Consider the following 23,893-nt stretch of genomic DNA (forward strand, 5'->3'; position numbering starts at 1 on the left):
AAAATAAACAGGTGTCCGTACCTGGCTCCGACTACCACCAGGTAGTCCAGCAGGCGGGGGCACATCTTCTTTTTCTCCATCTTTGATCCGGAACCTTCTCTAAGTCATGGCAACCGGGGCGCAACAGAGATGGTGTCCAATCAGGAGCTGGAGCTGAGCTAGGAATGACGTGGGACAGCTGGGTCGCCCCTAATCATGGTGCCCTGGGGCAGCGTGCTGGAAACGGGCGGGACTTCCTGGCGGAAGAGAACAGACAGGACACATTAACTTCTTCATTGACCGCCACAGTGCGGTTACGTCTGCGGTGACCTCTTTTCAACCACAGTTTATAACTTGTGGGATTTATTTACCTTTAGTTAACTTTATAACTAACTAATAAGACTCCCATTGATTTGCTTAATACTCATTTCATGTGTCATTTTTATAATTCATGTATTCCTATAATTGATAATTCATGTAGTATGTTCCTATGGTATTAAAGCTTAGAGCAAATAGCCCATCAACCCCCCCCCGTCCTCTGCTCTAAATGCCAACAGGGTCTCACCGTGCTCTCTCTAACTCTTAACCGCTCCTGACACGAGGCTCAACAGCCAGCGTAAACACACACACTGGTGTGTGTCCTTCACACTAAGGAGTCTGAGCAGAAAGCGGCTGTGTGTGTGGACGACATGTGGTCACAGCAGAACATTCAATAAGCTCCACTTTTCCTGTGTGCTCTGAAGGCCGAGGACTTCTTCTAAGCTCCTGGCTACCAGAGCTCTGATTTAAGAGGTGCTTTCTTCCGATCTCTCTGCCCAGAAGCTTTCATCTCGGCACCTTCGCTTTACGCAGTCTGCTTGGTAACAACTGCTTTCTTTTTGGCTTTCAAATGAGATGCAGTCATAAGACCACAAAACTCTTTGCGGCAGCCCTAATTAGGGGTGCTTTGCTGGAGTGCCTGGAGAGCAAAGCTCAAGAGATGTTCAGACCTATTAGGGTGAGCGTCCTCTTCCCTCCTCTGATCCACATCATCTAAATAACATGAACTGAAATGGAAAAGGTGGAGATTGGGAAACATTATTAATTTAACCAGCAGGGAGACTGGGAGAGGGTATCCTTCCTGAAGCTGATTTAATGGAGACAGCTCATCACCGAGGGCCGACGGACACGAAGTGTCAAGCTAAGGCCTACGTTCAGACATCACATTTCTCTTTAGATCGCTCTGATGTTGTCTCTGTGTCGTCTCTTTTTATATACGCCCCTTTCCGTGTCTCCTTATTTGTTTCACTGCTGTGAAAGCTGACAGTACCCAACCTTTTCCAAAACACAACATTACACACACACACATAAACACAAACAGACGCATTGCGTCCTAGTTTGGGAACATTTCTTTTTTTTCCCCTAGCTGTCAATAATCACAGCTACACAGGACAGGAGTCACCCGCCACCTTGTACACACACACACACACATGCCTGCTGTTGTGTGGCCTGTGTGGCCTGCGGCCCTGCTGTTGATAATCTGGTGTCTGTGTGCTGCAGCTCTGTTCTGCTCGGCACAGCTCGGCGTGGCGCAGCCCGTCTGGCAGGATGACCCAGGCCGTCACCGGGGGATGAGGACGCGTTAACCTCCCCCACTCCACGACACGTCCGAGGCCCCAGGAGGACGGAGGAAGGCGGCGGGGCTCAGCCGGCGGGATTACCGCCAGGCTCCCGGACAACCTGCTCCGCTGAGCAAAACACCCAGAATCAGAGTGTCAAAAAAGCCGCCCCCCCCGTCAAAAGCACCAAGCTGTCACGCAGCAGCAGGCAGTGCAGGTCTTATTACACCAAGACCGAGCGAGCGGTAACTCACTTAGCCCCGCGGCTTCACCACAGCACCAGAGTTTTCACTGAGAAAAACTGACAAGTGAAAAACATTGACTCACTGGTGGCGGTGACTCACTGAAAGTCTCTTTTCAGACAGAGAAGAGCAGAACCTCCTTTCCTTCGCCTTTGCTTCCCCTGTCTCTGTCTGCTCCTCTCTCCAAGAGAGTGCTCGGCGACACCTCGGATGTCCGGATGAGGAACTGCGAGGGGTAAATGATCGGAGACGGGGGGTTAAATCAAGACTCTGCCACACGTCGAGTCAGCAGGTCGCCTGGGCGAGCAGCCGCCCAGAGGAGGGCATCAATCTTGCTCGCTGACCACCACAATCAGAGATGAGAGCTTGACTCAGCGATTAAATGAGCAGCACCTTCTGCTGGTGGAGGCACTTTTTCATACAGATACACCCCTCTCCCTCTCCCACACACACACACACACACACACACACACACACACACACACACACACACACACACACACACACACACACACACACACACACACACACACACACACACACACACACACAAAGCCCCTGACGTATCAAGGCATTGAGGAGGAGTGAAGAGGAGTGAAGAGTGATTGCTGTGGGACTCGGGTTCATAAGTAATGTGTCCACAGAACACGCCTCCACATCTGATCAGTGTCTGTGATATATCCTGGGATGTCAACACCTCAGCACAACCACTTCATCTATTTATTCATTCATTTGATTCTCTCTGAGCGCAGCATCCGGAAGGACGGTGAAAGGACACTGACGTGCTGTCTCTGAGGTGAGACCTTTCTGCTCAGACTGAGAGAGCAGTGGGCTGCCTACGTCCAGTCATGTTCTGAGGAATCCATTTAGGTCTTGGCCCTGTTGTACAACTAGGGTATTTTGTAATGCAAATCACTGAGTTCTCTATTGATCTGCAGAGATTATGTAAGCTAATGCTTTCCAGTTACTGTTTTAGAGACTATTATAAGAACCATAAAATCTTCAATATTTCAAACAATCCATTCAGTAGCCTAGCCTTTATTAGGTCCCTTCATCTAGGCCCGCAAACTTAATACTCAATAGTCACATCACCCCTCACATTACCTTTTCTAATTAGCAGGCATTATGTTTATCGAATGAATGCCACTAAAAACAACTCCCTCATCTAACCCCATTCATGAGACAGAGCCACTTAATGAGCACAGCTCTGTGTTCTCTGTCTCTAAACAAGAGAGGCCATGCAAGAGCCCTGAGACAACAATCCCCTTGTTTACAGCCATGATGATCTCCTCATCCTTGCTCTGAGGGGATTGCGCCTTTGACTCAAGAGACTGCTTAATAAGAAAGTGCTGAGTACATCCAGGAATGAGTATTTCCACAAAGACACATGTACGTGACAGAGAGAGAGAGAGAGAGAGAGAGAGAAGTGTGTGTGTGTGTGTGTGTGTGTGTGTGTATGATAAGGCGCCACATGATCAACTTCCCCTGCAATCACCAGCTCCGTCCATGACACTACTATAGTCCCCCGGGATAATGAGATTCGGCATGGTCACCGTGGCAACCCAACCTGCTTTCCACGGACCAGCTGTGACGGTTATTTATAGCCAGACAATGCCCCGGACCAAACCAGCAACTTAAGACAGAAACCCTGAAATCCCTACTTAATCAGAGAGTAGACTAGGTTGAATCGCACCAATCACAGATGCGCTGAAGACATGGCAGAGCTCCATCGGCCATTCACAACCAGAAGCCTAGAGACTGAACGCACAGAACCCGCTCAGCACCTCTCGGAGTGGCCAACAGCAACTTCCCCTAATCAGCAAGCCTCATCAGGAGCCTTTAGCCACCACCATTCACACAGGCACTCAGGCCTGAAAAAAAAATGTCCCCATCACACGCTTTTTGACACAAAGAGCGAAGCGAAGCCTTGTTCACAGCTTATCTGCCATCGCGTTACACAAGCCATTTGAATGACTAACGGGTAAAATAGAAAGCCAGAACCTAACAATCAGTACAAAAAAGGCACATCATCTGGGTCTGTTAAAAGCAGAAAACTGTATCTGTTCAGACATGTAAAGCCCAGAAACAACTAAAATGCACGTTCCATACGGATATCTTATATAGACAGTACGATACAGGCCTAGAAATAGCCCACTTCTACAGTCATTTCTTTGCATATAAAGAAGTCCTTTCCCACTCCAAAGACACTCTCCCAATCACTTTGAATGTCTGAATCTGCTAGTTCTACAGGCAAAGGGGCTAACAACAGAGCTCAATTAATTCAATTACACTGAATTGAGCAGCTCATTAAAACTGCTGAAAAATCCTTCTGAAGAGAAAGACCCACATGAGTCCATTCACCACCTGCTGGGCCTCCTTATATGAGTGTGAGCTATGAGCTCTGCAAACAGAGAGGTCAGCTACCTAATTGCTCCACCCTGAAAGACAAACATGCGCTCGGCTGCAAAAGGTGAATCCACACACTATTTACAAGCCCACAGCATCCATGGGAAGATGAACTACTCTTATTCTCCACTGGCAAATGGCAGGCAGCCTGAGTAATATCCATTTAAAATGTAAGATTGTGTGAAACGATAGCTCCAAAAGCTGGCAAACCAACATTCAGACCAGCTAGGCAGGCCTATGTTTTGATCTCTCTCTCTCAACACCCTTTACAAATGCTTCTTGGCACCTATTCAACAGCTGGCCACTGCGGTGCCTGATCAGAGCAGATGGTGAGGCAGAGGCAGAGACTGGCCCTAAACCTGAGATCTCTGGTTCAAGGCAGCATGTGTATGTGTGTATGTATGTGTGTGTGTGTGTGTGTGTGTGTGTGTGTGTGTGTGTGTGTGTGTGTGTGTGTGTGTGTGTGTGTGTGTGTTGGACAGACTCAATGAGTGGAGCCCTGTCTCAACCAGTGGCCTTCATCTAACTGGCCCGCAGGTGCTGCCATTATGATCCTTATTAGAGAGGGTTAGGCTAGTCCTGGCAGGCCAGGCTGGCAGCTTCAGGGTCCACACACACACACACACACACACACACAATGCTATAACATAATAGTAAATAGGCTTATAGGCTTATGCCATTGCTACACACTGAACTATGGCCAGCACAATCAAGAAGCTATTCAGACATGTGTCAGCAGGGGGACCTGTGGCTGCTGCGTCCATCCGTGTCACATTTGGGTCCAAGTGCACACAAGGACAAGACTTAGAATCCAACCCATGATCATTTTCCAATCCCACCCTATCTCTCTTTCTCCCACTCCCTTCTTGTCACGTTCACTCTTCACTGTCCTATCTGGATAAAGGCAAAAGACCAAAAATATACAAAAAATTGCTAGCATTTTCATCAAGACAAGTACAACCAGACGCCATTCAGAGACACAGGCAGCCTACTGCTGAGCTGGCTAGCACCTCTTGCCAAGCTCACCACTAAACCAGTCACGATGCGCTACAATCTTTGCTTCAGACATCTCGACTGCCCCAGTAATTTCCACTTAGGCTGCATGGGAGACTGAGAATGTGTCTTCTGATTGCATTCCGATCTGACTTATGAGATACAGATCTTTTAAAACAATTTTTTTATTCAGTTTCCTCTTCTGGAAACTGGCCAGGCAACTCAATATCTCTATATCCCACATTTCACTTAGAAAGCAGGCACTAGAGCCGTGACCAAGGGCACTGACTCCCCAGGGCCTTACATTGACTGGAGCCTGTATAGAACATACACTAGCCAACATTACCATCATTGGGAGTTACAATATTACTGCGTTCTTTATAGGGTTCCAACATTTCTAATAGCAACCCTTGTCTTTTCGGTCCACTGGATTGGTCCTTGTGGCATTAAAGACAAGCGGTCAGTAAATGAGCAGACCGTCTAAATTACCGACCAAGGCCTTCCCGTGAATTATTCAAAGCACATCAAATATGGATGTCACTTAGCAAGCGGACCTCTGAATATTCCAAACGGTCTGGATGAGAATTCATACAGGGTTTCAAAGGGTCTGTGTCATCAAAGGAAGAGGCCGAGAGAAAAGCATGACTGAAATTAAAGGGGGAGGTGTTGCCAACGGGATGGGGCAGCAGGGCTAAGGAGCCCTCTCCAACACAACTATCAGCTTTGACCTCACAATGACACAGCACGCTGAAACGGTGCTCATAGGGATTCTCAGCAAAACAACCACAAACACCAGCCATCATCTATTTTTACTTTGGCATAATTATTTTTGTACCAAGCTGGGCGTGTTTTGAAATATAGCCTACATAAGCTTGTGATCCATGACCAATATACAGCAGGTCAAACCCCACATCTGTAGTCTAGAAATGATCAATTACGATTTGAACGTTAAACGACTTCAAGAGCAGCTGTTACATGATGCTTTTCAAATAGATCTATCATGGAACAAATACGTACACGATTAACCTGTAAGGATGCCCTGATCCTATCATAAATGCAACTTCGTCGTGTTATGTTTCCACATAATCTGAGTGTATTGATAAAATGACATTTCATAGCAAAAATCGAAGACAGGAGACTGCTGACAGCAAATGACAGCTTCAGGTCATAACGTGCCTATGGGACACAAAGCTGTGCAACTGGGAGCTGGTTGGGTGCCCTTGCCTCACGTAGGATAGACAGCAAATAGGCACAAGGACATTAGTGTCAGAGATGTAGCTTGCTAGCAAATAAAACGATGTCTACATGAGTCTGACTTATTCAAATCGTTTAACTGTGCCAGAGCAGAGGACTCACATAACTAGCCCTGCATAACTGCTTTTGGTTGACAGATCCATGCACTGCCTCAACGATGATACGAGACGTGACAGTGCATGCTGTAATAGTAATGATGGTGATGGTGGTAGGAGGTGATGGTTGCAAATGGTCCTTCTTGCGTAGGCTACACCGAGCAGCATAGCTTAGTTTACAAGCTAAAGATTATCCGACCAAGCTAACTCGCAGTGGCCAGCGCAAAGCAGCCATTAGCCTAGCTTGCCTGCCTGACAGCATTTGCACCGTCTGTGACATTAGCTAGGATGCTAGGCGTGTCAAGTTATTCGTATACAAGATCACACACTTTACATAGCCATCTGTCCTTTACTGTTTAAGTTCCTTACAATGACAGTAGCATGATATCCTTCACGCGACTAGCTAATTTTGTCATTGTAATATAAGCTATCCAAGCAAGCCATTTCACAGCAAGGTATCAAGTCATGTTAGCTAGCTATCCAGTCTGCTGATGTTAACAATGTTACTACTTATACAAAAATGTATAGTAGGTATACAGGTCCAATAGATAATGCAGTTTTAAAAATGAGAATATCCTTACCTCAAGATGCAAGCTGTTTGGCAGGCTCTCTCCTCTGACAAGCTAGCACTATTACCAAGCTACTCCGTTGACCCCCGCAGGTAAAGAGGAAGGCAATTGGCAGAAATTAGATCTTCTCTTTTGACATTATCAGTGACATTTTCATTTCACAGTGAAATACAATCTACACATAGGGTGACACCCAATAACATCCGCTCGTTGCCGTCTTCTTTACCACTAATGTCGCATTTGACGGCTGACAACAACATTCGTTTCCATCCCAAACCCTCTGTGAGCGCACGGACGGAGTTCCGCATTACAGCTGAAGGGGGCAGAATGTACGATTCATTGAGCAGGGTTGTGTCCCATCCCCTTAAAGGCACGCCTTCACGTTTAAAAGGATGCGCACACACGTGAACGACAGATTGATTTGGCTCTTTTATTATATGACAGTAGGCACGCTTGCAGATATACCCAAATTAATTTCATATGTGCTGATGGTTTCTTGGTCTGACAAAAGTCACCAGTAAGGATCGTGCTGTTTGTAGGCTCCATTTACCAGTTTGTAGGCTACAGTAAGCTATATTTTAATATTGCGAACAGCGCCCTCCATAGTCACACATTCCCCTTGGAATGTGTAGGACGCTGTCATCTGACTTCAAGGCAGGAACTCGCCTATTTGAATGTTAGATAGGTAGCCTAGTTAATTATTCCATCAAACCAAGTGATTAGGCAAACCACATTAGTTTTATATTAATGAGAAACCACAAGACATCACAGAATAGTTGTCATTAAACAAAACATAGCAATAAAGAAAAATAATTAAATAATCCCGGTTTAAAAGTTTACAGACTAGTTCTTAATACTGTGTATTGTCAAAGCATCACTGATGGCTTGTCTGTGACAGTTGTGAATGAGTTCCTTTATTTTCTCAGGTGGTGGAGATGCCCATTGTTCTTGACAAATAGCTTCCAGGTCCTGTACATTTGTGGGTTGTCCTTCATGAACTGCAGAGTTCTTTCCAAAGTGGCTCAATGATATTGAGGTCAGGAGACTGATGGCCACTCCAGAACTCTGACTTATTTCTGCTGAAGGGTTGTCTTGGCCTTGTGCTTCGGATCATGGTCATGTTGGAAAGTACAAATGCATCCCACGCGCAACTTTCAGGCTGATCAGTGCAAATTGTCCTCCAATACTTTCTGATAAAATGCTGCATTTATCTTGACATCATGTTGACAAAATGCCCTGTCTTTGTAGCTTACACACACACTAAACATCAGCGCTGCACCTCCACTTCACAGGGATGGTGCACTTTTTGTCAAGTCTTGCTGACTCCTCCAAACAAAGTGTTTATGGTTGTGACCATAAACTTCAACTTTGGTCTTATTTCTCCAAATGACTTGTTCCAGAAGTTCGGAGGCCCGGTCTACATGCTGTTTGGCATATATTTGGCATGCCGTTTTGTGGCAGTAATGGCTATTTTTCTGGCTTTCAAGTTCAAGTGCCTCCTTATTGTGGACCTGGAAACAGGCACACCACTTTCTTGTAGTGAAGACTGTATTTCAGCTGAAGTAGCTTGAGGGTTTTTTTGCATCCCAGGATCATTTTTTTTTTGTTGGTCTGCCTGTTTGTGGCTTGGTATCAAATTAACCACACTTCTTCTTTATCAGACCTTGAACACTACTGACTTACATTTTAAAATCTTTGGACATCTTTTTATATCCTTTTGCTTATTTATAGTTCAACTGCCTTTTCACAATTTTCTGGACAGCTCTTTTGCTTTCCTGAGTGAAAGAGCTACAAATCTCATTGACTATTTACACAGGCTCTAATTACAATCAAACATGGCATAGGTGTTAAAGCGTACCCTTAATAGACCCTTTCAAGGTAAACAAAAACAATGCTTGAACGTTCTATTTGGGCCCCAATCTACTTCCTCTGCATTAAGATAACATATGGAATGTTAAAAAGGAAGTCTTGTGGGGCCAACTATGATGCTGATAATGTAACTCTCTTGAAAGGGTCCATAGCCATTTAAACTTGGGTATGTCAACCATATATTAACAGGCCAAACATTCATTCAAGGGTTCAGACTTTTGATCAGGGAAATTTGGGTGACTTTCATTATTATTCAAAAAGACCACAATATGTGATGATAAATGGCATCTCCTGACCACAGTGCCTAAATAAATAAAAACATGTTTTGCTTGATCAGTCATATTTTCCTAAGTGTCCAATATTTCACAAATTATGCCAGGATATATGAGCACTACCCTAGAAAGCTAGCCTGGGAGAACCCAGGCAAACTTTAATTGAGATAAGGCCTGCTATGTAGTGTATTTACAAAGTGTATTTACAGAGAGTGCATTACAATAACATCAAACCAAGTCCAGACCTTATTAATTTGTCGATATTCAAGTCATTTATATGGTTGGAGGAGGGGCCTCTACCTCCATCTAGCACTATAGCTGACAAATCAGATAATTACAAATAACACAGTAACTTGCCAGGACTGACTATTCAGCTAAACTCACAGAACAATTTTGACCATGGACTTTGGTAGCCTATGTAAAAACTAGATGTCTGTTTAATCGTCAAACATCAAGTTAGGGCACTAATCCCCACCTCATAGTGTTCTGGTCATTTTCTCATATCAAAGTTAAACTGTTCAGTGCGGTCAGGTTAAGTTAGTTCCTTGAACACAAGAAGCACCACTTTAGATAGCAAAATTTTGGTAACGTGGGGGGGAAGGACTTAAAGTTTCCACAAACAAGTGGGATTTTCAAATGAGTGAACCGGCTATGGCCAATAGATGTGGAACTTTAAGAATGTTTTTTTTTTTTTTTTAAATTGAATGAAATCCTTGTCTATTTAAACTAAATTAAATAAAATGGTTCCACTGTTTTAGTTGAAAGTTGAAAACTGGGTGTGCCTAATGTGTTTTGTAATAAAAAGACAAACACGTTTATTAGTTTCACATTTCAATCCAGTATATTTCTGTAAAAAGAATAATAGATGTACTTAGTCTCCTACGTCTTTCAGCGTTTAAACAAACAAATATATACTCTGGCAGAACAATATATATTTTTTCGCCTTTTAATTTATACATATAAAGCAGTGTATCCAAGGACTTAAGGCGTTAACACAAATTTGCATCTCTATGCCCACATCGTTTGATGCCAGACCATGAGAGTTAAATGCATTAGAATAGAGGCTCTACACAGCAGGGTGTATAAATAGATGATAAATCATTACAATCAACATTTTATTAACTATTAGCAAATGAAAATTAAATTTCCATGTTAAGCAACAACATATCAATTCAGAATGAGGAGGATCACAATTGGATACTGGAAACATTATTTTGATCACAATTCTAGGATTTTTTTTCTTTTCTTTTGGCTGTGCAAAAAAGGACCGCCATTAACCTGGATTTGAATCATTAGTCAAATATGACAAAATGACTGCGGTATAAGTGGATTAGTACAGTACAGAACTTGAGATAAAAATAACATTTCAATAAAAAAAAAAGTTACATTTAGACCAAACAATGTTGAATGTGACATTGGGGTTACTGGGTTTTGCACTGCAGATCTTAGGTCTCCTGTGACCTGATATTGAAGCACAAAAATGGTGTAGATTGCCACACAATTAACCCATGGCTAAAATGATTAGAGATCCTTGAAAATAAAAATGTTTAATTAGTGAGGTTTTAAGGAAAGAGAGATCTGTACCTGCAGAAACTCCTATAATAAGGACACGGGTTGATGCTTGCAACTACTGACATGATAGGACTGTCCTGTACGGTCTGCACCTTTGGTTAAGTGTGCAGTGAATGACTGTGGGTAAATGAACAGAAACTAAATCATAATAGAGCCTCTTAGAATCTGATTTGATAACCATGTACAACAGCAAAACACTCCTGACGACCTTAAGGGCAACCTTACTGTCCATAAGAAAGTCACTGCAGTCAGTCTACCTATAAGGAAAGTTTATGATAGGAATGACCTCAAAGTCCCTTGCTGTGGAGGTTATGTGAGGTCAGATCAGAGTTTTGAACTGTTGTGTTCCTGACATGAGGACAGGATAACCTCCCACTGATTGCTCAATCCCTCATCACTATGTTACCATTGACATCTGTGCCAATCTGTCTGAGTGTGCTGTAGGTGAGTCAGTCTGTTCTGAAATGTCCATGTAGCGACTGAGTATAGAGGTAAAAATCTGTTTGTCAGCATTCAGAATTTTGAATTTATTGGTTCTTCAACCAACACCACCCACTGCGTCACACCAAATAAGAGCATCTGTTCAACCAACCAAGCCAAAGGCAAATGTAGTTCAAGAAGAGTAGCATTCACTGTTATTTTTAAATGATCAATCTGACCAATGAGCTCTTCAGTCACCTGAAACACTGTTCAGAGATGTTAACAACCGATACAGATCTTCTCTTCCAGTTGTTTAGAGCGAGGGACAGGCAACACCAGAAGACAAGTATCTGTAATTACTACTTTCTAGATCACAACAGCTTTTAATCAGGGATAAGAGAAGATGCAAGAAGCAGAAGCATGTTGCAAACACAAGAAAACAAAAACAAAAATTGACACAGAGAAATTTGTGAATAAATGCCTCTCGTTCCCACACACTGTACTGTAAAAATGCCCAAGATTCGATTACTCTGATGACTAGGAGAGCTAAGATGATGACGCTGGGATGTAAAGTCAGCTGATTCCCAGTTTAGCGGAGATCTGAATTATACTCCGGCTGCGATTAGTACATTATTCTCATTCTTTGAGAACTAAGGCTATGTACAAACTCACATTTACTATGGCTCACCAGTGTGACCCCACAACACTTTGCTCCTTTATACAGTAATAAATATACTTATTATTTGACTCGATGTTTATTACCACCAACTATGGCAAGACGTAATCCGGAACAATAGCATTTCTTTAAGAAAATGTTCTGCTATTTTTTGCAGTTAGCAAAGCAATTTATAGCCATCATAATTCACCAGAATCGTTGATTAGTTGTTGTGCTATGTTGTTAATATCAGGATATTAATAAGTCAAATGATGGATGACGCCGGACACCAGAGACACACACACATACCCGAACCTACTGTACTGACTGTGTAGAGTAGACTGTGTAGACATGATGGTTAATCACTGATTCTCAAGCAAATCAATTTGCAAAATAATTGCCACGCTAGAGAAGTACCTAACTTAGGACACTCCTGATCAAATGAACGCTTACACTGGATGGAGACAAAGAGGTGGTTGGTTATGTAAACATTGATTAAAATACGTCTCTGCCAAATATTCTCTCCTGCTGTCTATGCTCCAGTGAGCTGTTGCGAGTCAGTCTGATGATGGGATCACCACTTCAAGGCTTACAGTAGCTCCTGGGCTTTGAGAAGCTTGTGTGTGTATAATCATTCAGTAACCCAGACCAATGCATAAGTAGTTGTGCAATATTGATTGTATTGTGTTTTTCACAAACGAAGACTAATGGATTGTATTGTATATGCATGAAGAACCATGCAGGAAACAAGTTGAAATAAACATCTAAATCGCCCTACTCCTCAAATCCATATATGGTTCTTTTTTTTCTTCTTTTTCTCTCAACAGTGGCATAGCACCGGGAGTTCCTTTTGTAAGTAGTAAAAACAGGGCCATGACTGACACTGTTGGAAGTCTCACCTACAATCTAACGTGTAGGGAACCCGACAGCTGGCCAGTTTAGAACCCCATTAGAACATGGAGCCAGAACCACTAGAATTCACGTAGAGACATCATACCCATGCTGTGGTTTGGAACAGGGAAACCACTGACAAGACCTGCTTGAAGCTTCTTTTGACAATTAAAATGGGGAATAAAAAGCACACAAAAACAACTGTGTACATATCATTAACAGTCGCTAACCTTGGGGAGTCAAGTCAAGCGCAAAAAACATCTGGCACCACCACAATCCCAGGTTTCCCTCAGTGGACTGGGCCATTCACATTCCGGAGACGAGTTTCAAAACAGGTCAGGGTCTCCCTGTGACACTTGCGATCCCATATTTCAACCACACAAAGGAAAGATCCATCTGTGGGATATGTCTCCGTCCTGAACACAAAGGGGCAATGAAGAAGAAGAAGAAGAAGAAGAAGAAGAAGAAGAAGAAGAAGAAGAAGAAGAAGAAGCAGAAGAAGAAGAAGAAAAAGAAGAAGAAGAAGAAGAAGAAGCAGAAGAAGAAGCAGAAGAAGAAGCAGAAGAAGAAGAAGAAGAAGAAGAAGAAGGAAAAAAGAAAGATGGTACAAAACCAGCTCCTTCAACCTATATTGATAATCGAGTAGTCAGCAGTGGCCCAGGAGACACCTTTAGCATGGGTGCCCACTCTCCACACCCAGAGTTCAGTCTTACGGGAGCCCCACTCTTAGACCAAGTGTTAGTGACCACCACCGGTCATTCGTGAACGTCCCAGATCTCGGAGAGCAGTGGCGGCAGTTTCTTATCCTGGAGGCGCAGGGCAAACACTTGCTCTGAGTGGACGCTGCTGAGAGTCCGCAGACTGACCAGCTTCATCAGCATGCGCGGAAACATCAGGTGGTCCTACACACACGAGAGGAAAGAGGAGGGAGGAGGTACACAGATGAAAGCCTCCGCAGTCACAATACCATACCACACATGTTGAAAGCACAGATAAGTAATCAAAACATACTGCCACATAAGGCCAATTTACAGTCCAGGCGACAGGTGTCGCTTGACAAAAATGAATTGCTGCCAACAGATGTCGTGAAGCTGCAGGCTTTCATGGTCCAGCGCCAAATTGTCAAATAGAATGTCTGCTAGTTTCTATAACAACTAGGACATTATTAACGTTACATGTCACGGAGAAACAAAAGTAAATAGACATACACTGTGACCCTGGCAATACACAATAGAACTGGCCACGGCAATACACAATAGAACTCAAACTCCAGTAGAACACTGAGTTGATATCCAATCATTTACATTTAAATTTACATTTATTCATTTAGCAGAGGCTTTTATCCAAAGCGACTTACATATCTCAATTATATTACAAGGGCCATTGTCCCCGGACAACTTAGTTAAGTGCCTAGTTAAGTGCCTTGCTCAAGGGCACGACGGTGGAAGCCGGGTATTGAACTGACAACTTTTCAGGCTACTGCATGCTAACCTAGCTCCTTAGCCACTAGGCTACCACCGCCACAATCAGAGTATGTGACAACGTCTGCACGGTTTCAAATGTTTTAGTACACAACAAGCTCTATGACACCCCAGCAGACAGAGGTTGTGTCGCTTTTACATCATATTTTGTAGAGCGACACTTGTTGCCTGGTCTATAAATTGGCCTTTAAAAACACACAATATGCTTTTAAAATAATACAAAATAGCATAATCAATGTAGCTTGCATTTCATTGCCACAGAGGATGTCTGTCTATTAGAACGCAAATACACAAACATCCAGGTAAAACCAACCAATGCTGGAATTCACAGCCTTGCGTAATAGTGAGAGGTTAAAATGATGGTGTAAGCTCTTCAACATGACTACTAGACTGCAGATGTTCTGGAACCCTCCTGAGGCAATGCAGAGAAAAAAATTTTGAGAAACCACCAGGAGGTGGCAACCCACACACTTACCGCTGGTCTCTTAATCCTGATGTATGAATGCAGCAAGTCTACATACGGCTGTTGGAGCCTCTCCACTAAATCGTGGTCCTGCACATTGGGCCGGTCTAAGGAATAAAAAAAGAAGGTTTCTGTACAAGTCTTTAAGTAGTTATGAGTGAGTTGTGCGTTATGCGTATACATACAGAGGATACTCAACACAGGTAAGTGTGGTATTCAACAGAATTGCAGCTGCTGGCTAACCTGCAGAGAAGATGTTGATAGCAATGAGTAGGGCATATTCAGCTTCATCCAGATGGAGATCATTCATCCCCTTTGAAAACTCAAAAATGGGGTTGATGAACTCAAACTGTAGACCTGCAGAGAAGATGTTTTGCTTTTTCAAAACCTTCAAGTACAAATACAATACAATACAATACCTAACAAATACCAATATAATACAATACGATACCTTGAGGAGATAATTGTGGGCTTTAGGAAAAACTGATTTAATGGATCTATCAACTGATCAATTCATTGACATAATAATGGACAGATTAAGTGACCATGAATATAATTTTTAGTTGCAGCCCTATTTCCATCAGCAAGAAAATTAAGTACCACATTTTGCTTTGGTTTTGAACCTTGTATTCTCATTTTCCTGACCTGCTTTGGCAAAGTCGTCCTTGTTGTAGCTGAAATCCTTTAGGAAGGTGATGCTCTCCAGGGCGGGGTCGTATCGCCGTGACGTTTCTAGCAGCATGATCTGCAAAACATGAAAAACGCATCTCAGAGCTGGTGATTGGCCAAAACATATGAGCCTGCCACAACCAGACTGCATTCACCTTCATTACTGTGGTCTGGTGCTATTCTACTGGATACAAAATGGGTTACGGAGACGATAATTCCTTCACATACTGTTTAAATTTGCTCTGACAACAGCTCCCCTCTGCATAGCACTTCCACATCGCTATTTAATCCCAGTGAAACATCAGATGAAATGCATCTGGTTATAGCCACTAGCCAGTAGACAGAAGTACAGACCTGAGGCAAAAGAACCCACACAATCTGGCTATGCTAAGATATTTCTTGTGAACATCAGTGAAAGAGATGTACATTCGCACTGGTCACTTGATACAGCTGAAGCAACTGACCGCTTGGAAAGATGATTGCTCACCTCAATGGTGGAAGTCTTCAGCAAGGCGATTTGGTCCTCCCGGGTCAGCTCCAGGAAGCCTGGCAGCTGCTTAGCAAAGTCCACTATCTCCTGCACGGACATGATGGCCAGCTCGGTGAAGTGAGCAAAGCGCTGCTGCCGGACCTCTCGGTTCAGAGGGTCCTGACTCTGAGGCCACGGCTGTGAATGGGGCAGAGCGATCTGATCAGACATATGGAGTGTATCTCAAAAACTTTGAATATCATGGAAAAGTCCATTGCCCTGCCAAGACAGAGAGACTAAAGGCTCAGCAAACCATTGCCAGTGTTTTGATTTAATTAGCTGATTTGAGCTCATCTCACGTCGACAGTTCTGTATAACAAAGCGCAGTGGTGGTCAGTAACTCACAGTGACTTTGGGCCGCTCCAGGAAGGAGCGCTTGTTGCACTGCTTCTGCATGGCCACCAGCTTCTCGATCATCTCCTGCTGTTCGGGCGCCAGCGGGGGCACATCGGGGATGGGGTTGGGCGTGACCACCGTGGAGGTGCGCGCCGTCTCCTCCTCCTGCTGCTTCTTCATCTTCTTCACACGGATCTGCTCCTCAGACAGAACACCTGCACACCAGACGCGGGCCGCACACAGTCTCCGTTACACTTCCTACTGCTCACGATAGGGCATATCCAACAACTACAAAGATTAGACTATGAGCACAGTACACACACTCTTAAGTTATCTAACCACAGAAGCAAAGACTGATACTAGCCCTACTCACATCCTAGCTTAGCAAATGAAGAGTTCCAAAACGCTATAACACCATTTTTAAAAACAGTAAAAAATCATGTAATTTAATTGTGTATTTCAGGTAATATCAATAAAATTGCAATTGTGTTGTTTTGATTGAGTAAAGATACATCAAACAACAATACCCAATTACTTTCACTGAAATTACTTGGAAAACAAAATGTAAAAAAATATATTGATGAAAATTCATTAAAATGGATGATATAGCATTTTTGGAACCAAACTCTTCAAATGTACTTATGCTAACACTGGAGCTGGCTACATAGAAATGAGAGGCATGTGTAGTGCATGTAAACGTGGATATGGGGGCATCTCTCCAGGGTACACTCACACTGCTCGAGCATGCCCGCCTCGCGGCACTTGCGCAGGCGGCACTGTTGGCACTTGCGGCGCATGTACATGTCCATCTCACAGCGGCCGCTGTTCTTGCAGGCGTACTGCGCGCCCTTGATGACACTGCGGCGGAAAAAGCCCTTGCAGCCCTCGCAGCTCAGCACGTTGTAGTGGAAGCCCGAGGCCTTGTCGCCGCACACGCTGCACACCTCGTTGCCCAGCATCTTTGGCGCCGGGCCCTTCTTCCTCTTCAGCGGCTGACCCTCTGCAGAGACAGACAGTGTTTAAAAAGAGGAAGTCCTGTCTCTTTGCTGTCTTCCGCTGATGGAAAAAGCAGGTTCAGGCAAAAAAAAAAAAAAGTCCCTTCTAGGACTGTGTGAACCATCTGGTTTTTGCTAATGTCTGCGCTTCTCAAGCTGAGAACACAGCCTGCACTACTGTGGGAAATCGGATGGTTTAGTTTATGAAGGGAACAAGAGAAATTAAGGCTTTTCCCACCTCTGCTTTTTCAGCTACAGTGGATACAAACTGCCAAAGATTTGAAACTGTACCATATATTCTATTCTGTATTCTTTAACCATGTATTCTATTATGTGGACACTCAGAAGTGAAGAACAGGTTCAAAGATGACTCCTAAATGAAAAGTCAAAGCAGTTAATGAAATTAGCTGAGCAATCATTTGAGACTACTGGTACTATAGAGGAGTAGCACTCTTTAAACTGAATTTCACTTGCAGAATGTGTAGACTCCTGACATGACTAAGCGCTGAGGGACTTACAAAAAGCTTCATGTTTGTAGTTTCCTTTTTAATGGCCGTATTATAATAACATTTGTCTGTTTGTCTTTGAATAATCTAACTACTAACATTGGCAATTCCTCAATGCGAAACGTCCTACCTTCCTTTTCTACTTTTCTAAGTCAACACAAAACAAAAGGGTGTCGTCTTAAGTGTGAAAAGACAGACCTCTTGGCACCAAGCGTGTGTGAGTGCCTACTTTCTGCTTTCACAAACCCTCATACGTACACAGTCAAACCAGTACGGCTGGTTCAGGTTACTGAGATCACCCTCTAGCTTATAGGTGACTCCTTCTTACCTGTTTGAGCTGGTGGCGGGTCCGCTGCAGGGTCGCCTTTGATGTCACCGGGTTCCATGACCAGTGAGCCGGGCAGCTCCCCTGCAGCATCGGAGAAGGGAGCCTGGGTGCCGAGGGATACGAGCTGGACCTCGTGCTTTATTTCTGAGGACAGGCTCTCCTCGCCCAGGCAGTCAAGCTGCAGTTTGTCATCTCCATCAAACACCTTACCGTCCCCTGCAGAAACAATCACATCTGCTGTAAGCCCCTGAATCCAGCATTTCTCTAATGTCGGCTTTTAACCACCCTAAAAATAATTTATGCCTTTAAATGGGGTGGTGGTAGCGTAGTGGAGCTAGCATGCAGTAGCCTGAAAAGTTGTGGGTTCGATACCCGGCTTCCACCGTTATGGCCTTCAGCAAGGCCCTAAGTTGCTCCAGGGACTGTGGTCCTTGTAATATAATAGACATATGTAAGTCGCTTCTATTAAAAAAGTGTCTGCTAAATGAATAAATGTCAGGGTTGTGTGAAAATAACTTATGAATCTACATGGCAGTACATTGTTTTCAGGTTTGTCTTGACAAAGTTCCATATACCGGTACTTCTGTATGCCATTGAAAAGCATTACTACAAAAGCTACTGACCAACCTATGTGAAATTGCAAAATTTTACACAAATAAATTGGTTTGCTGATAACATTAGTACAGCGGAAACCAAGTGACGAAGGTATACAGCAAAATGAACTGTATTTGATTACAAAATAAGTTCTCATAATTTGTCGCATCATCGTCATCATCTGTAGTTTAACAGCTCAGTGGATAAGGCACAACAATCACCACAGGCTGAACCGTTAGGGTTCCAGGCTTCCAGGCAGACTACACCAGGCACACAACTGAAGACCTCCATTTACAGAGAGTAAAAATTATTTTAGAAGACTGGTCTACTTTTTTCAAATGTACGCACCATCACGTCTAGCGTAGCCAGTTTCAGCATACGTTCCTTGAACGGAATACGAATTACGAGCCTGGTGTAGCCTGCCTGGTCCAGACTGTAAATGACAAACTCTAATATACTCATAAAAAATATATCACTTTATACGGTCCCATGAGACTGACTGCTGTAGTTAGTCATGTATTTCAAAACACCCTTTTAGTTCAGCACATTATACCATAGTGTAGCATATGAAGATGAGGCACACTGATATGCCTTTAACAAGAATAATTCAAAGCGTATTTTAAATAACTCCAGGCACAGAATAAAAACATTTTCAATTTAAATACTAGGAACGTGTTCAAGTGCTGAGATTTGAAAGCAGCTCACAAAAACAACATGACACTGTCTCTTACCATGACCAACATCTGTGATATCAGCCGTAGTAAGGGAGGACATCTTCTGCACAACAGCTTGTCATAACGAAGACTCCACGCCTGCAACAGCGGCAGAGGAGAGCATTGATTTATTTGATTATTTGAATATTCATTAATTTGAAGTGATCTCTGCCTGTATTTGCTGCTGGCTAACTGTGGAAGTGGACTTCCTTCACTGCACCCTTGACCATAAGCTGCACTCTGAACTCCAACACCACACATCAAACAATCCACCCATTTAAAGCCAAAACAAATGTAAATGCAAAAATGCAAAGCTTGTTCATTTTTATGGTTATTACTAAAAATGACCTTTAAAAGATGACTGCCACACATTGTGTTTCAGTAGCAACCTGTTATCATTTCTGATAAATCTTAACACCTTTCTAAATATATCTTTTGGAAATAACAGTGGAATCCCCAAATAAGAATCATAAAATAGAGTGCACACCCACATCAACAGATTCCAGGGTATGTCATAGGTTCATACTGTTTTCAAATGTAATGTAATCAGAGTAGCCATGATACTTTGACTCACTTTCAATAGAAATATTCTACATGCACTGACACATAACAAGAATAATTCAAGACATTTGTAATTTCCCCCACATTCAAAAAAAAAAAATTGTCATGAAACTGGCCATTACCATTACTGGTACTCAAAGGACTCGAAGAGTCAGCTTCTCTCAGACATCTTATTAGTCCTGTGTCTACTCTCCAAAGTGTGTTCATCAAATATTAACAAAGTATTAAAAATATTTATTTGTGCTGTATGTTATCTTGAATAGCCAAAGGATAGGATAGGAGACAGCCATGTGCTGGGTCTGTAGATAACTGGGTTAGAGGTGCACTAAATCTGTGACAACTGGGTTAGAGGTGCTACACTCTGTTGACAGTTTAGCTATGTTAGAGGTGCAATAAACCTTGGCAGTGAGAGTGAGTTTCAACAATCTGCCTTTTATTGGAGCAATGGCCTCATTTATGTACATAGCAACCATAACCACTGCTTCTACCATAAAACTAAATGAAATAAAACAGAACCAGTCTGTAAGGGTCTAAGTGTCATTCCACAATACATCTGTTTACAAGTCAAACATAACAGACACTGACCATACACTCACTTCAACACACCAGTCTATGACTGAATAAAGCATGGGGGTTAGTTTTGTTTAGAGATGTGAAAATATTCATGCGAGCTCCAAGCATGTGGCAAGAGCGATAGAGAGACAGAAAGAAGAAATACGAGAGAGAGAGAGAGAGATGAAGTCACGGCCTACCCCTGAAGTAATGTCTTGTTATTGGTAGGCCATCTTGCCCTCGGCTCTCAGGAAAACACACGCTGCTTTGGCTGTCAGATGCAGTCAGTGGGTGTCCAACTGCAGGTCAGGCAGTCTCACAGTGAGAGGCCCAGGAAAATGAAATCCTCCAATTTGTCTCCACAAGTAGAAAACCTTTCCACACAATCCTGTGGGAGGCTAAAAAAAAAACAAAGGGGTTGGTGCAAGAGGGCAGAAGAACAAGAGGGAGGGAGAGGTTGTATGTGTGTGAGAGAGAGCGCCAGAGAGAGAGAGGGGGGGGGGGAGAGAGAGAGACAGAGAGAGAAGGAGGGAGATTTTGTATGTATGGGGTGGGGGGGATGAGAAAGGGAGGGAGAGTTTGTGTGTGAGAGAGAGAGCTGAGGTTACTTTCGGTCATTCACATGGCTTTGAAATCCCCACGGGCCTGGAGCTCAAGTTGTTTCCTGTTTGAGTGTCTCCCTCCTCCTTACAAAACACTCTCGCTTAACAACACATACACCTCCATGCCAGCTTCACCTCACACAGCGCTGCAGCTTAACATAGAAAACCCTACTCTTTATGCCGTGAAAATGAATCCCTCTTCTACTGACTGAAGAGGTGAACATACAGTTTGTGCCTACTAAACACCTCTTTAGTGAGCTTGTTTGCTGAACACAACCTGTCTGATGGTTCGACATCTCTACTCTCAGTGAGGTTTCCTGTTCACATATAGGGAGTCATAGCAGCAAAGGCTTCTGGGTAAACTTTTGTTATAAACACTGAACCACCAACTATGTGCTGTCATAGAGATTGAAGAAACACTTGTTAATGGTGACAGGGTTCTCTTAAGTTGTCTAGCATCAGTTACAGGAACCAGCGTAAGTCTCTTTGTTCCCATGGCAAGTGCAGCAGAAGCAGCTAATTAGCTTTAAGAAGGCTCCAGGACATCACAGGTCAATTTGCAGTTCCCAAGCAGTTCCTGTGTGCTGCCTGGTTTTAATTAACAGGTATTGCCTGCGTTCATGGGGTGCTGTGCTGCTCTTGGTCACAACTGTCCCACAGCTGCATCAGATGTGTTGCATCTGTCGCGGGCCATTCCCAACACTTCGGCCAGGCAGACCAAGGGCTAAAGTCCAGCTTATGTCACCATCCTAAACCATGAAACCATAAGGCTGCATCAAGGCAAAAAAAGAGAAACTCTAAATGCTGTGACCTTTTATCTTGTAGCTTTTAAGAGCAGGAAACTCATCTGCACTGTTGATTCACTCATCATTCTACCATGCACTGGATCGGTTCATTCCCTTGAAAGCATGAGTCAGTCTTTTGAACCGTAATACCTTTGACCTAAAGTAGGTTACAATTTCTCCCTCAATGTTCTGTACAACTTATCAGTCTACAGCTACCTTTGACCTGGAAAAGACACTCTTAGTACATGCAAAGCAACCTGCATACTCACAACCACAATACTAGCTAACAATAAGACAGCCACAAGTTAAATTTCATTGCTACTTTACAAAAAGGACTGTTACAATATGTGAAATCAATCTTCAGTGCCATGCAAAACATGAAATCAAATCTGTCAATGCATAAAACTTGAGTGAAAATAAAATTGCTCTGAGAATGAATGAATCAAGACCAGCTGACAAAAGCAAGACATTTGGATTAGAGGGGAAGTTGCCATTGCCAAATATGATCCTCTACAAATATCTGAAGTCATGAGTAATTTAAGGAAGGACCGCTTTCCCTAAATACAAATCTGATGTAGTTTACCCCTGGCACTAAACCATGAAAGCCCTTTTGACTGGTAAGTAGCTACAGTTTCGGTACCTCGTTTGGATTCACGTGTGTGTCAAAGTACACGAACTGGACGTGATAGGGACAGATTTCCCCTCGGGAGACAATGGCGAGTTCCACGCTCTCGGGAAATTGTTGCCAGTCGTGTCAGTATTCAAGAGAGATTGCCCGTATACTATGCAACTAATAACCAACATTGTTTAACTAAGACCGTAATAATAGTGTGTTCAATGACGACAAGCAAAGCACAAACAGGCCTCTTCCGAGACCGGTTTTATCCAGACAATACAACGAACTTTTCACACCACTAACTCAACACAATCGCTAAGTTATCCTTTAAATAACTTTGAAAAACAATTGTGTTAGCTTGTTGACCATATTCGTCGTCTCAAGTTTCTTAGCTAGCTAACGTTACTTCCGTTGTTTACATGGATAACTTTGATGGTGTGTTGTAACATTTGGCCACAATCCATGGGCTTAGCATACCTTGCTGGCGACAAGGAATTAATTACACAATCAATATTCACTGAAAGCAACATTTGTCACAGAATTATTAATACTTTACCGTTAACCTGTAGCCAGTGCTAGTCAACAAACTTTTGGTTCACAACATACAAGCAATAACGTTACACCAACCTTTTGCTGTCAAGCTAACATTAGCCAGCCACCTTTGCTTAGCGTGAAACAAGCCACTGTAATGACATTAGCTTGCTTGCTAACGTTAGCTAACAATTCTGAGCTCTTTGCAAAGTTATTACAGATGAGAAGCAAGCCAATTAGTCACTTCTGCTGTATAACATCATAGGGACTCCGCTCATTAGTTACTCAGCTGAATCTCTGCTGATAAACGATGTTACTGTCAACTAGCTAGATTGTCTTGTTTGCTGTTAATGGCCAGCTTTAAAATGATGCCATGTCAACAACGTTAGCATAAAGAAGCTGTCGACACTCACAAAGAACAGTAGATGCTAGTCTACATTGCAAGAGTAAAACTGCCCCGAGAATTCTGATAATGATGGGCAATGACAACAAATTTACAGGATACAACGATGTGCGGAACATGAAAGTCCAAACTACGAATAGCTAGCCGAGTTAACGCCTCTCAAGTAACATTTTAGCTACAGCTAAGCTAAGCTAGCAGCACAAACTCGTACCTTGTCGCTAACATTAACGTATACATACCTGGATTTGGAGCAGACCTTTTCTCGTGGTTCTTAAAACGATGGGTTATCACCAGCACAGTTTTACAGGAAGAAAACCGACAATACACTTAATAGTTTCGCATACCATATTTTAAAAACACTGTTAATGAAATCGAGTGTTACCAAAGGCCGATGGATAATGTTGTCACCAAATA

The 23,893-nt window shown here is 43.1% G+C and overlaps 2 protein-coding genes across 23 annotated transcripts in view; both read right to left on the reverse strand.

Annotated features, from left to right (window-relative positions):
- The window catches only part of madd (MAP-kinase activating death domain), a 57,823-nt gene extending 50,376 nt beyond the window's left edge, over positions 1-7,447 (reverse strand). For all 21 annotated transcript variants that reach the window (XM_042061440.1, XM_042061444.1, XM_042061452.1 and 18 more), the window contains exons 1-2: positions 7,149-7,447; positions 22-236 (exon numbers count right to left, since the gene is read on the reverse strand). In XM_042061440.1, the coding sequence (XP_041917374.1) occupies positions 22-80 (59 nt within the window). In that variant the 5' untranslated portion in view covers positions 81-236; positions 7,149-7,447. The remainder of the gene's footprint in view (positions 1-21; positions 237-7,148) is intronic.
- A 2,648-nt stretch (positions 7,448-10,095) lies between these two features.
- On the reverse strand, positions 10,096-23,892 carry nr1h3 (nuclear receptor subfamily 1, group H, member 3). 2 transcript variants are annotated; one of them, XM_042061465.1, is made up of 11 exons: positions 23,719-23,892; positions 20,743-20,940; positions 19,448-19,528; positions 18,123-18,338; positions 17,027-17,293; positions 16,303-16,508; positions 15,916-16,095; positions 15,405-15,504; positions 15,003-15,116; positions 14,772-14,866; positions 10,096-13,717 (listed from the first exon to the last, which is right to left on the reverse strand). In XM_042061465.1, the coding sequence occupies exons 3-11, from the start codon at positions 19,488-19,490 to the stop codon at positions 13,571-13,573; spliced, it is 1,368 nt and encodes a 455-aa protein (XP_041917399.1). In that variant the 5' UTR covers positions 19,491-19,528; positions 20,743-20,940; positions 23,719-23,892; the 3' UTR covers positions 10,096-13,570. The 2 variants fall into 2 exon arrangements, with proteins under 2 accessions (XP_041917399.1, XP_041917400.1); XM_042061466.1 differs by lacking the exon at positions 23,719-23,892 and adding an exon at positions 23,173-23,683.
- Position 23,893: the final 1 nt, after the last annotated feature.

The sequence above is a fragment of the Alosa sapidissima genome, chromosome 14, assembly GCF_018492685.1.
Source record: "Alosa sapidissima isolate fAloSap1 chromosome 14, fAloSap1.pri, whole genome shotgun sequence".
Lineage (NCBI taxonomy): Eukaryota > Metazoa > Chordata > Actinopteri > Clupeiformes > Clupeidae > Alosa > Alosa sapidissima.